The following is a 13,087-nucleotide window of genomic DNA, read 5'->3' as shown; positions in this document are numbered from 1 at the left end:
GTGGAGTTCCTTGATCCATGTAGACTTGAGCTTTGTACAAGGAGATAAGAATGAATCCATTTGCATTATTCTACATGATAACCTCTACTTGTGCCAGCCCCATTTGTAGAAAATGCTGTCTTTTTTCCACTATATGGTTTTAGCACCTTTGTCAAACATCAAGTGACCATAGGTGTGTGGGTTTATTTCTGGGTCTTCAGTTCTATTCCATTGATCTGCCTGTGTGTCTCTGTCCCAGAACCATGCAGTTTTTTATCACAATTGCTCTGTAGTACAGCTTGAGGTCAGGCATGGTGATTCCATCATTAAGAAGAGGTTTTGCTAGCCTAGTTTTTTTTTTTTTTTTTTTTTGTTATTCCAGATGAGTTTGCAAATTGCCCTTTCTAATTCGTTGAAGAATTGAGTTGGAATTTTCATGGGGATTGCATTGAATCTGTAGATTGCTTTCGGCAAGATTGCCATTTTTAATATATTGATCCTGCCAATCCATGAGCATGGGAGAACTTTCCATCTTCTGAGATCTTCTTTGATTTCTTTCTTTAGAGACTTGAAGTTCTTATCATACAGATCTTTTACTTCCTTAGTTAGAGTCACACCAAGGTATTTTATATTATTTGTGACTATTGTGAAGAGTATTGTTTCCCTAATTTCTTTCTCAGCCTGCTTATCCTTTGTGTAGAGAAAGGCCACTGATTTGTTTGAGCTAATTTTATATCCAGCTACTTCACTGAAGCTGTTTATCAGGTTTAGGAGTTCTCTGGTGAAATTTTTAGGATCACTTATATATACTATCATATCATCAGCAAATAGTGATATTTTGACTTCTTCCTTTCCAATTTTTATCCCCTTGACGTCCTCCTTTTTTTGTCTAATTTCTCTGGCTAGGACTTTAAGTACTATATTGAATAGGTAGGGAGAAAGTGGCCAGCCTTGTATAGTCTCTGATTTTAGTGGGATTGCTTTGAGTTTCTCTCCATTTAGTTTGATGTTGACTACTGGTTTGCTGTATATTGCTTTTATTATATTTAGGTATGGGCTTTGAATTCTTTTTGAGGGGGTTCTTTTTAATATATTTTTAATATTTTTTATTAGGTATTTTGCTCAATTACATTTCCAATGCTATCCATACCCTCCCCCCCACTCCCTTACCCTCCCACTCCCACTTTTTGGCCCTGGCGTTCCCCTGTACTGGGGCATATAAAGTTTGCAAGTCCAATGGGCCTCTCTTTCCAGTGATGGCTGACTAGGCCATCTTTTGATACATATGCATCTAGAGTCAAGAGCTCCGGGGTACTGGTTAGTTCATAATGTTGTTCCACCTATAGCCAGAAGCTGAAAAGAACCCAGATGCCCCTCAACAGAGGAATGGATACAGAAAATGAGGTACATTTACACAATGGAGTACTACTCAGCTATTAAAAAGAATGAATTTATGAAATTCCTAGCCAAATGGATGGACCTGGAGGGCATCATCCTGAGTGAGGTAACCCAATCACAAAGGAACTCACACAATATGTACTCACTGATAAGTGGATATTAGCCCAGAAACTTAGGATACCTAAGATATAAGATACAATTTGCTAAATGCATGAAACTCAAGAAGAATAAAGACCAAAGTGTGGACACTTTGACCCCTTCTTAGAATTGGGAACAAAACACCCATGGAAGGAGTTACAGAGACAAAGTTTGGAGCTGTGACGAAAGGATGGACCATCTAGAAACTGCCATATCCAGGGATCCATCCCATAATCAGCTTCTAAATGCTGACACCATTGCATGCACTAGCAAGATTTTGCTGAAAGGACCCTGATATAGCTGTCTCTTGTGAGACTATGCCTGGGCCTAGCAAACAGAAGTGGATGCTCACAGTCAGCTATTGGATGGATCACAGGGCCCCCAATGGAGGAGCTAGAGAAAGTACCCAAGGGCCTTGAATTCTTGATCTTTCCATGACTTTTATTATGAAGGGGTGTTGGATTTTGTCAAATGCTTTCTCAGCATCTAAGGAGATGAGCATGTGATTTTTTTTGTCTTTGAGTTTGTTCATACAGTGGATTACATTGATGGATTTCCATATATTAAACCATTTCTGCATCCCTGAAATGAAGCCTACCTGGTCATGATGGATGATTGTTTTGATGTGTTCTTGGATTCAGTTTGCGAGGATTTTATTGACTATTTTTGCATTGCTATTCATAAGGGAAATTGGTCTGAAGTTTTCTGTCTTTGTTGGATCTTTGTGTGGTTTAGGTATCATTATAACTGTTTCATAGACTGAATTGGGTAGAGAACCTTCTCTTTCTATTTTGTGGAATAGTTTGAGGAGAAGTTAGGTCTTCTTTGAAGGTCTGATAGAATTCTGCACTAAACCCATCTGGTCCTGGGCTTTTTTTTTTTTTTTTTTTTTTCTTTTTTTGGTTGGGAGACTATTAATGACTGCTTCTATTTCTTTAGGGGAAATAGGATTGTTTAGATCATTAATCTGATCCTGATTTAACTTTGATACCTGGTATCTGTCTAGGAAATTGTCCCTTTCATCCAAGTTTTCCAGTTTTGTTGAGTATAGCCATTTATAGTATGATCTGATGGTGTTTTGAATTTCCTCGGGTTCTGTTGTTATGTCTCCCTTTTCATTTCTGATTTTGTTAATTAGGATTATTTCCCTGTGCCCTCTAGTTAGTCTGGCTAAGGATTTATCTATCTTGTTGATTTTCTCACAGAACCAGCTCCTGGTTTGGTTGGTGTTTTGAATAGTTGTTTTTTTTCCCACTTGGTTGATTTCAGCCCTAAATTTGAATATTTCCTGCCGTCTACTCCTCTTGGTTAAATTTGCTTCCTTCTGTTTCAGAGCTTTTAGGTGTGCTGTCAGGGGCATCCAAGACTTGCTGTGGTGGGCATTCTGGGTTCTGATGATGCCCAGTGTTCTTTTTTTCTGTTAGTAAGATTCTTACATTTGTCTTTCGCCATCTGGTAATCTCTGGTGTTAGTTGTTATAGCTGTCTCTGGCTGGAGCTTGTTCCTCCTGTGATTCTGTTAGCCTCTGTCAGCACTCCTGAGAGTCCAACTCTCTCCTGAGTCTCAGTGGTCAGGTGGTCTGTGGTCTGCAGGCAATCTCACCTCTTTCAGGGAAGGTGCACAGAGGTCTGGCCCTCAGATCTGCCTCCTGGCTTGACCTAATGTCTTTCAATGAGTATACTGTATAGGTTCTTTTGGTTGTCCTGACTCACATTTTTTCCTTTTACAGTGCTATAAGTACATCATACAGTGCCTGGTGTTGTTTAACAGCTGGCCTCTAAACGAAACTCAACTGACATTTGTTCAAGCACTAAAAGACATGGAGAAAATGGATATCAAAGGTATGTCAGCTTAAATACTTTTAAAGCATTTATTTTATTTCCTGTGTATAGGTAGTTTGCCTGCATGTATGTATGTACACCATGTACATGTGTGGTGCCTGTGGAGTTCTAAAGAGGTCATTGGAGCTCTTGAGACTGGAGTTGCAGTCAATTGTGTGTCTCCTTGTGGTTACTTGGAACAGAACTCTGGTCCTCTACAACAGCAGCAGTGTTCTTAATACTGTGCCATCTATCCAGCCCCATGCCTTAATTATTACTCATGCCACTTATAGTCTAAATACTAAAAAGTAAGTTGATCACAAAATTCTAAAATGGTATTGCTCATAACCTATAGCCTCTTATATTTTCTGTCATATTAAGTGTGATGGTTTGTATATCCTTGGACCATGGAGTGGCACCATCTGAAGGTGTGGCCTTGTTGGAATGGGTGTGTCACTGTGGGTGTGGGTATAAGATCCTCACCCTAGTTGCCTGGAAGTCAGTCTTCCACTAGCAGCCTTCAGATGAAGATGTAGAACTCTCAGCTCTGCCTGTACCATGCCTGCCTGGATACTGCCATGTTCCCACCTTGATGATAATGGACTGAACCTGTAAGCCAGCCCCAATTAAATGTTGTTTTTATAAGACTTGCCTTTGTCATGGTGTCTGTTCACAGCAGTAAAACCCTGACTAAGACATTAAGTTTCAATATTTTACTTCATAATTTATGAAAAATAAAAATATTTCATCACTAAGGCCCTGTATAAAGATGTTTCATGTATTTAGCCAAACTTATGTACTGATTATAGTTGTAACTTTTCAAGAAATATAGATGACTTTTTTGATTATAAAATTTTATTTCTCATAGTTGTTAGGGAAGAATAGCAATGAAGTTAGACCCTGAAAGTACACAGGACTCAGGAGGTAGATGCAGGTGGATTTCCGTGAGTTCAAGGCCATTGTGGTCTCCAAAACTATAGCGATCCATAGTTGCATAGTGAGGGATTCTCTCAAAAATATGTCATGCTGAATTGGAGAGAAGACTCAGAAGCGAAGAGCACCGACTACTCAACACAAACTCACCTACTTCAACTTTTGAATATGGAGGTCAGAGAGCACCCGTGGGAGGTCCTTCTCTCTTGAATCACTTTAGGATTTGATGTCAAACTTTATATCCTTTTATCCCAGAATTAAAACAAAACCAAACTGAAACACTCAAACAAACCAAGATTAAAAAACCAAACAAGAATTCCAGGTCTAATGTATAGATATAGAGGCATATCTGAACTGGAGTCTTCCCTTCCCTTCCCTTCCCTTCCCCTCCCCCCTTTCCCTTCCCCCTTCCCTTCCCTTCCCTTCCCTTCCCTTCCCTTCCCCCTTCCCTTCCCTTCCCTTCCCTTCCCTTCCCTTCCCTTCCCTTCCCTTCCCTTCCCTTCCCTTCCCTTCCCTTCCCTCCCCCTCCCCCTCCCTTCCCTTCCCTTCCCTTCCCTTCTCTTCTCTCCCTACCTCTCTTCTTTCTCTTCCCTTTTTCTTCCCTTTTTCTTTCCTTCCTTCCTTCCTTCCTTCCTTCCTTCCTTCCTTCCTTCCTTCCTTCCTTCCTTCCTTTCTTCCCTTCTCTCTCTCTCTCTCTTTCTTTCTTTCTTTCTTTCTTTCTTTCTTTCTTTCCTTCCTTCTTTTTTCTTCTTTACTTTATATCTAGATTGCAGCCCTCTTCCCTCCTCTCCTCCCAGTCCTGCCCTCCAACCCTCTCCCTCCAGCTTCCCCTCCCCTTCTCTGAAAAGGAAGCTCCCCAGCCCCTATGGGTACCAACCCAACCTGGCACATCAAACCACAGCAGAACTAGGCTCATCCTCTCTCACTTAGGCCAGACAAGGCAGCCCAGCTAGGGGCATGGGATTCAAAGGCAGGCAACAGAGTCAACCCCTGCTCCACTTATTAGGACACCCACGTGGAGACCATACCATCCGTCTGCTACATATGTGTAGGTGGTCTCTGTCCAGCCCACACATGCTCTTTTATTGTTAGTTCAGTCTCTGTGAGCCCCCATGGCCCTGACCTGGGGTATTTCTGCTACTGTTTATAGGAACTGTGGCTTCATGCTATTGTAAGACAATAGTGCCACCTTCTGTTTATTTTAGTACCCACAGTTCACTAAAGCATCTGGCTATACAGTATAACAGCTAACCTATACAGAATACTAAAGCAGTTGGCTGACTCACCGAAGGAAACAGACAGGAAGATAGTGATCTGGGAGTTCTCAGTGGCATATGCCTTCAGATTTGCAACGCTGTCATTCTAAACTCCTGTTGTCAAAATTCTGCCTCCTTATGTTGATAATCAAGGCCTTTGACTCCTAATTTATTTATTAAAACATATATAATTTCAATCTTTATCAAAAATGCTTGCTTTAGGGGATCAGGTCATAAAGTGCTTGATGGGATCTTTTTTTTTTTTTGGTAAGGAGAGGACTACACGATGAATCATTGTGAATATAAGTCAAAAAGTCTTTGAGGACACAAAATATTACATGTTACACATTAATATAATTAAAATGCTTACATAAAATAAACATTTTAAGATACATTACAAAACAAACATATATATATATGGTCTTTACTTACAAGGAAGTGAGTCTCTTATAAACAAGTACCTTGCCCTAAACAAATTTAGAAATTACAAGAATGTTCAAACAGCAACTAGATTTCAGTTTCAGGGGATACAGATCAAAGCACTGACTTAATCATCAAACTAAACTTGCATTTCTATCTCTATGGAGGTTTCTTCATCTACTGAAGGTTCCCCTCTGCTGTGCACTGGGTAGAACAAAAACCCAAAGGAACTCACAGGAAAGGCTTCTAAACCTATTGTCATCAGCAGGTACTCTCACTCAGCACTTCTCCACCAGGGGTGTGCAGGTTCAGTCTTCCAGGGCTTTCTAATTACATACACATACATGAGACACATCTTCCATAACTTTTGAATCAGTAGGATGTTTTCCATTCCATATCTTATTCTCATACATGCTTACCAATGTACGCAGATTTCTTGTAAGCCTCAAACAGTAAAGTAAGCAACCCGATGACTGTATCCTATGAATTAGTCGATTTAAAACACACTGCATGAATATAAAGTTTTACTTTTTATCAGCACTCAGAGGAAAGAATAATATAAGAGCAATTGTCTTTGTATATTAATGACATTAAGCTGGTATTAATTTAAGCTTATTATAAAAAGACATTTTAATTATAATCTTACTCAGAGACATGAAGAAGAAAATGAAAATGTACAGAAAAAAAACCTGAGAGAGTTAAAATTCTGCAGTAGTGAGTATGGTTTTGAAGCAAGAGAAGGTAGTAACAGAAGATTAGAGGAAAAAAATGATATGAAATATGTAATAAAATAAATATCAAAATACCAGACATAAATCCTTCCTTTTGGGCAACTATATTTAATGCAAATTAAGTGTGCTTTACAACATATACATGATATAACTACATATGTTTATAAGAGGGACGTACTTTAATTTCAAAGATATAAACAGTTTTATGACAAAAGGAAGGAACACACATTACAAAGAGTAGCCCAGAATAGTCATACTATGTATGTACTATAGCCTGGAATGGTCATACTATGTATGTACTATAGCTTGGAATGGTCATGCTCTTGTCAAAAATAGATTTTTAAAAACCAAAACAGGTGCATGAGTTATTTTATAATGCTGAAGAAACCACATATTCCTAAAACAAAACCATTATAAACATCTGAATCTAACACCAGTTTAAAATGTATGAAGCAAATGCTATTATTGAAAGAAAAAATTGGCTAACTTTGCAACTAGTGGGAAATTTCATTACTGCACTTTAAGTAGTCAGAGGAAACAAACAGAATTCATGATGATATAATGCTTGAATAACATGGAGAACAACCTGCCCTAAGAGAAGAATTCTCTACTCCAAACTTCCAGAGCACACAAACCTCATGAACCCTATAGAACATCAGGAGGACGACAGCTGATGAAGCAACACCTGGAATCCAAACAGCTGGGCAGGGAGAGAAATTGGGAAGCTATGCTTTCTGATCACAATGGAAGAAAACTAGAAACTAGTAGGAAATGGATGTGGAGACTTCATAGATGTGTAAAAAGCAACCTGATCTTAATGTAATTATCTACATTTTTAAAAAGTAACCTGGTGGCTCAGTGGCTAAAGAGTGCTTAACTGCCTTACAGAGAGCAAGGGCTCGGTTCCTAACACCTACATGGTGGATCACAACTCGAGCTTCACAGGAATCTCCTGGTGCCTGAAGTGCTGTACATGTGTGTGCATATGCACGTGTGCACACGCACACACACACACACACACACACACATACATACATGTATGTGCACACAATAAGTAACCTTTTTCTTAGAAAAGCAAACTGTAAAGATAAAGAAAGGAAAGAAAAGAAATTCCAAATCAAAAGGAAGGAAATAGTACAGCTTAGAGCAGAGATAAATGAATTGTAACAGTCAGCTTAACAGTGCTATGAGGAGATAAAAGGCCCCCTCGCAAGGCAAGCATGGTGTTAGTGATCTGATGGTTGCATAACCTTAATATTCTAAAGCCCACTACTTTATATATACCAATATTGAGTTTATGCTGTATTATCTATGTCCCAATTATTAAAAATCTTAACTAGTTCTTATGAACTATTTTTTTTACAAGGAAAGAAATCCAATCTCTTTAGATGAAGCATCTTTCTCAGGTGCTCTTCCTACTGGAAGAGCTCTCGTTAGCACGCCAGATCTCACTGGTTTCCTTTCTCATGTCTACTCATGTCAAGCAGAGAAACATGAAGAACCAGCTCCCATGGGAAGCCCAGATTCCCATGCAGTCAGCGAAGGGCAGAAATCTGTAGGAGTGCCCAAAACAACCCGGAAAGGCAAGGAGAAATCTGCCGAGAAAGAAAAGTTAGCTAAGGAAAAGCAAGCTCCTCGATTTGAACCTCAGGTGGGTGCACACACCATAGATAACCTCCTTAGGAACAGAGCCAGTGGCACTTCCCAAATGGAAAGTGTGTGTGTGGGGGGGGGGGTAGCAACAGGGAGCAAGGAGGACTCCAGAAGTGAGTGAGGGATCCTCTCCACTTGCATTTAAAGATCTCTTGTGCCTGTGGGAGTATCATGAAGTATTTGCAAGTTTGACTATATCCTCAGATTCATCTGTTAGCACTTTGACTATTTCTGTCAGTCAAAACTCTATACTGGAAAAGTTCCTGGTCAACTCACTTTTTGAGCTGTTTAAAGAGAAAAGCTAACATTCTAAGTAAGAAAGAAAAGAATTATCATCTAAGAGACTTTGTTCTCATTAAACACTAAGGGAAACGCATAGGAAGCAAGGTTTTCTGGGTAATAATGAAACCAAATTTTAAGTAAAAACTTCACTCAGTGGCTGCAACCTCCTCTTCCCTGATTGCATTGTTTCAAATGGACAAAGCCTTGACCTTATGTAATGTATTCTGCAACCACGTCCGGTGGGCTCCTACTTCCAGAACCTTATGACTCAATGCTGGTTAACCAAGAAAACCTCCTCTTTTCCAAGTTGCTCTTGGTCTTGGTGTTTAATAAACCAACAGAAAAACATACAAAGCAGTATATTAAATGGAAATTTGAGAGTGAAATTGGCAGAAAAAAATTACTTGGAGAATAAAGGTATCTCTCCCTCTTTGATTGTCCAGGAGGGAACCTCTCCTATCTGAAAGTCAACCCCATTTCTGCTGCCTCCAGTCCTTGCAAGTGGTTCTATAACCTTAAAGGACCACTCACTTCCAGAGTGAATCTAGAGGAGGAAGCACATTCAGAGCTAGAAATGACTAGTTATATTACTCAGTTTTGTGAAGTATACCTTAAGTATACTATAATTTAGATTTTACTTAAAATATTTTAAATATTGTGTGTGTGATTGTGAGTGTGTGTGCTCATGAGCACGTGTGTGCGAGGTGGTGAACACACTCATGGGTATATTTGCAGGTCTGAGGACAAAGTGTGGAAGGCAGTTCTCTTCTTCTACCATTATGCCCTAGGGCTAGAACTCAGAGCATCAGGTTTGGTTGCAAGCACTCTTACCTACCTCACTGGCTACCTCTTATTTTTTAAGCTGATATAGCCCAGAGTGGCTTAGCAAGTCAATTGAAAATGTGCAGATTGGTTTATGGCCATGTCTATAAGAAATCATCTTTGATGATTGATGGAGGGCCCACCCCACCGTAGGCAGCACACTCCCTACGCAGGTGAGTCTGGGCTAACTAAGAAAGTTAGTTGAGCATGAGCCAGTGAATTAGCCACAAGCAGCCTACTTCTATGCTGTTTGCTTCAGTTCACGACTGAGCTTTTGTCCTGACTTTCTTCCAGTGATGGACCTCAGAGTAGAAGATGAAATAAACCCTTTCTTTTCCTAAATGCTTTTGGCCATTACATTGATTTATTACATCAACAGGAAACTCCAACACTCATGGCCCCAAGGCCCATAGACTTTATTGTGTCTAATCTTAAGCCAAGATTGCATAAAGCGAAGGGAAGGGCGTAAACACTCGTTTTTTTCTTTTTCTTGTGTGCATGTGATATGCCTGAATATGTGTGGGTATGTGCACATGTGTGCAGGTACATGTGTGTGCGTGTGCCTGTAGAGGCCCAGGGTTGATATTGGGAGTATTTCTCAATCACTTTTCACTGCATTCATTGAGGTAAACCCCCTCAGCTGAATCCAGAACTCATTCTTGTGGCCTGCTTAGACAGCCAGCTTGCTCTAGAGGCATCCCATCTTTGCCTGCTGAGCACTGGCATACCAAATGGGCTGCTGTGCACCATCAGCATTGGAACACCAGGATTCTGAACTCGACTCCTCACAATCTCAAAGGAAGCATGGTTTATCTACTGAGCCATATTCCCAGTTCCACAGGCACAACTCATCATTGCACAATTCATTGACTTCCAACAAATATACCCACCGTGCAGCACAAGGTAAAGATTATGCCCACGAACCCACTGCTGTTTATTTTGCCATCCCTGCACCAAAGCTCCAGGTACCAACCCATTATCTCACTACCATCCACTGTCACAGAGTGCATATAAATGCCTCACACAGTTGAATTAGTTTGTGTTGAACTTCCTCATTTTACTAAAACCTGTGCCTGCAGAGTTCTCCAATAGTCTGATGTTTGTTTTCAATTCAGTGCTCAGCACCCAACGTAGGAACATGCTATAAGTTGTCCATTCACTGGCTGATACACTTTTATGCTGCTCCTTTCCCTGTAATTGCTGCTGTGAAAAAGAATATAATGAGCATTCTCACAAGAGTATTACGCAAATTATGGTTGTTTTTCTGTATGGTAAGTAGCAAACAGTGAAATCTCAGTTTAGGGAGTCCTTTCTAGAAGCATTCATTTTTATAAACTTTTTTCCCCCTAGCAAGTACAAATGCCTACTGCTGTTCACTCTCAGCAAGAAGATCCAAACAAACCCTACTGGATCTTGAGGCTGGTCTCTGAACACACCGACTCAGACTATGTTGACGTAAAAAAAGACACAGAACGAGCAGATGAAATACGGGCCATGAAGCAAGCTTGGGAGACGACTGAACCGGGGAGGGCCATCAAGGTCGCCTGCCTGAAAGGCAGTTCTTTCTTTCCACATTGTTAGATGTAGTTTGGGAGCTGAGCCCTATGGATGAAGGTGTGGGATTGGAATTGTGACCTGAGTTAGTGCTCATGTGTCCAAACTATGACTGCCTTCTTTATATTTAGCCATGAAGTCTGGATTCACACGGATCCGGAGAAGCTTCAAGTAGGAGAGCATGCGAGTGTTTAATTCCCGCTTTCCTACTACAAACAGCTTTAGAATAAAAAGTAGTGCTTCTCCCTTATGAAGGTATTTAAATACCTCTCCCGGTATATGGCAGAGGCTCTCAACCTTCCTAACCCTGCAGCCCTTTAATATAGCTCTTCATGTTGTGGTGACCCCCACCATAAGATCATTTTTGTTGTTACTGTTATGATCCACTATGTAAATATGTTTGGAGAGAGGTGAACAAGGGAGTTGCAGCCCACAGGTTGAGGACACTGCCTTGAGGGCTTAGACCTTTAGTATTAGTTAACAGAGAGTTGGCTCGGTCTAAACTACCCTTCTTTGTGTTTTCTTTTTCAATTTTGGTTTTGGAACCCACATTTCTCTCTTCTTCTGAGTACCTTGCTTCAGCCTGCACTTCATGCTGCTTTTCAAAGACCTCACCAGGCTGACATTTGTCTTCCAGGCTGCTCAGGCCCGTTTGAAGTACCTGACCCAATTCATTAAGAAGCCAGTCACCACCGATACCACCACCTCTGCCCCCAGCCCTGAGACTTTGTCTGTGAGTCAAAGCCAAACTAAATCCTCAGAGGAAGGTCAGTGGAAGTCACAAGCTGCTCAGGAATTTTGGTGGGGCTTCCTTAGCCACAAGGAATCATTTCTGAGTTTCTAGTCCTTAGGATTGTGAAAGACCATGAGGCTTCAAATGAGGACACAAATAGCTTTCTACTATCAAGCCTCTTGTACTTATTTTCTCATCTAAGATTCATGTGCCCATTATCGATATATAGGCAGAAATGGTTTTCCTTGCATAAGAACATTTGATGAATATGATGTATTCTCACACAGCTATAACATTACAATTTGGAAGGCAGAGGCAGGAGTACTAGGAGGTTATGTCCATCCTCAGCTGTATAGAGAATTCAAGGTCAGCCTGGGCTACAGGAGACCCTGTGTTTAAAAGAAAAAAGCTAAGATGAAACCAGATATGAGATAAGGTTGTTATTCAGGATGATGGTAGCCATGGGGAATTGGAGGCAGTCCTGCTACTTAATAATACAGCACCGTCTGTAAGAATAAGAATAAGAATAAGAATAAGAATAAGAATAAGAATAAGAATAAGAATAAGAATAAGAATAAGAATAAGAATAAGAAGGAATAAGCAGATAGATAAGATTAAGAATGATAAACATAACTACTGTCTTAGGGTTTTACTGCTGAGAACAGATACCATGACCAAAGCAACTCTTTTAAGGACAACATTTAATTGGGGCTGGCTTAAAAGTTTCGAGGTTCAGTCCATTATCCTCAATGTGAGAGCATGGTAGCATCCAGGTACACATGGTGCAGGAGGAGCTGAGAGCTCTACATTTTCATCTGAAGGCCAATAGAAGACTGGCTCCCATATGATTAGGAGGAGGATCTCATTGCTCAACCCCACAGTGGCATGCTTCCCTAACAAGGTGACACCTACTCCAACAAGACCACACCTCCTAATAGTAACCCTCCCTGGGCCAAGCATATACAAACCACTGCATTCCACTCCTTGGCTCCCATAGGCTTGGTCAAACACACGAGTCTATGGGGGCATACCTAGCCATAGTATAATAAAAAATACATTTAGTCCAATTTCCAAAGACCCTATAATCTATAGCAGTCTCAACAGTATTAAAAGTCCAAAGTTCAAAGTCTCTCCTGAGATAAATCCAGTCACTTAACTGTAATCCCCAAAATAAGACAGAAAACCAGCTGGGCAAACTCCAAACTCTGCCACACCTACTCCAACAAGGCTATACCTCCAAACAGGGCCCCTCCCTGGGTCAAGAAAATTCAAACCACCACAACTACTTGTATGGAATTACTGTCATGGCTTGGCAACTTGCATTACTTAAATTATAGTTGACTCTATTTTCCAAAGGTGATTGCTTCT

At 40.5% G+C, this 13,087-nt stretch overlaps 1 protein-coding gene across 10 annotated transcripts in view; it reads left to right on the top strand.

Moving 5' to 3' along the window:
* Adgb (androglobin) overlaps nt 1-13,087 on the top strand; it is a 139,391-nt gene that overhangs the window by 113,871 nt on the left and 12,433 nt on the right. For 7 of the 10 annotated variants that reach the window (XM_011243163.3, XM_017313876.2, XM_017313877.2 and 4 more), the window contains 4 exons: nt 3,245-3,356; nt 8,160-8,326; nt 10,783-10,971; nt 11,624-11,753. In XM_011243163.3, coding sequence (XP_011241465.1) covers nt 3,245-3,356; nt 8,160-8,326; nt 10,783-10,971; nt 11,624-11,753 — 598 coding nt within the window. Of the gene's footprint in view, nt 1-3,244; nt 3,357-8,159; nt 8,331-10,782; nt 10,972-11,623; nt 11,754-13,087 lie in introns of all 10 variants that reach the window. The other 3 variants (XM_030244999.1, XM_011243160.3, NM_001127353.4) reach the window with 2 other exon arrangements.

This window comes from Mus musculus, chromosome 10, assembly GCF_000001635.26.
Source record: "Mus musculus strain C57BL/6J chromosome 10, GRCm38.p6 C57BL/6J".
In the NCBI taxonomy this organism is placed as follows: domain Eukaryota; kingdom Metazoa; phylum Chordata; class Mammalia; order Rodentia; family Muridae; genus Mus; species Mus musculus.
Note: the sequence above shows the minus strand (reverse complement) of the source record. Positions and strands in the feature narration are given on the sequence as shown.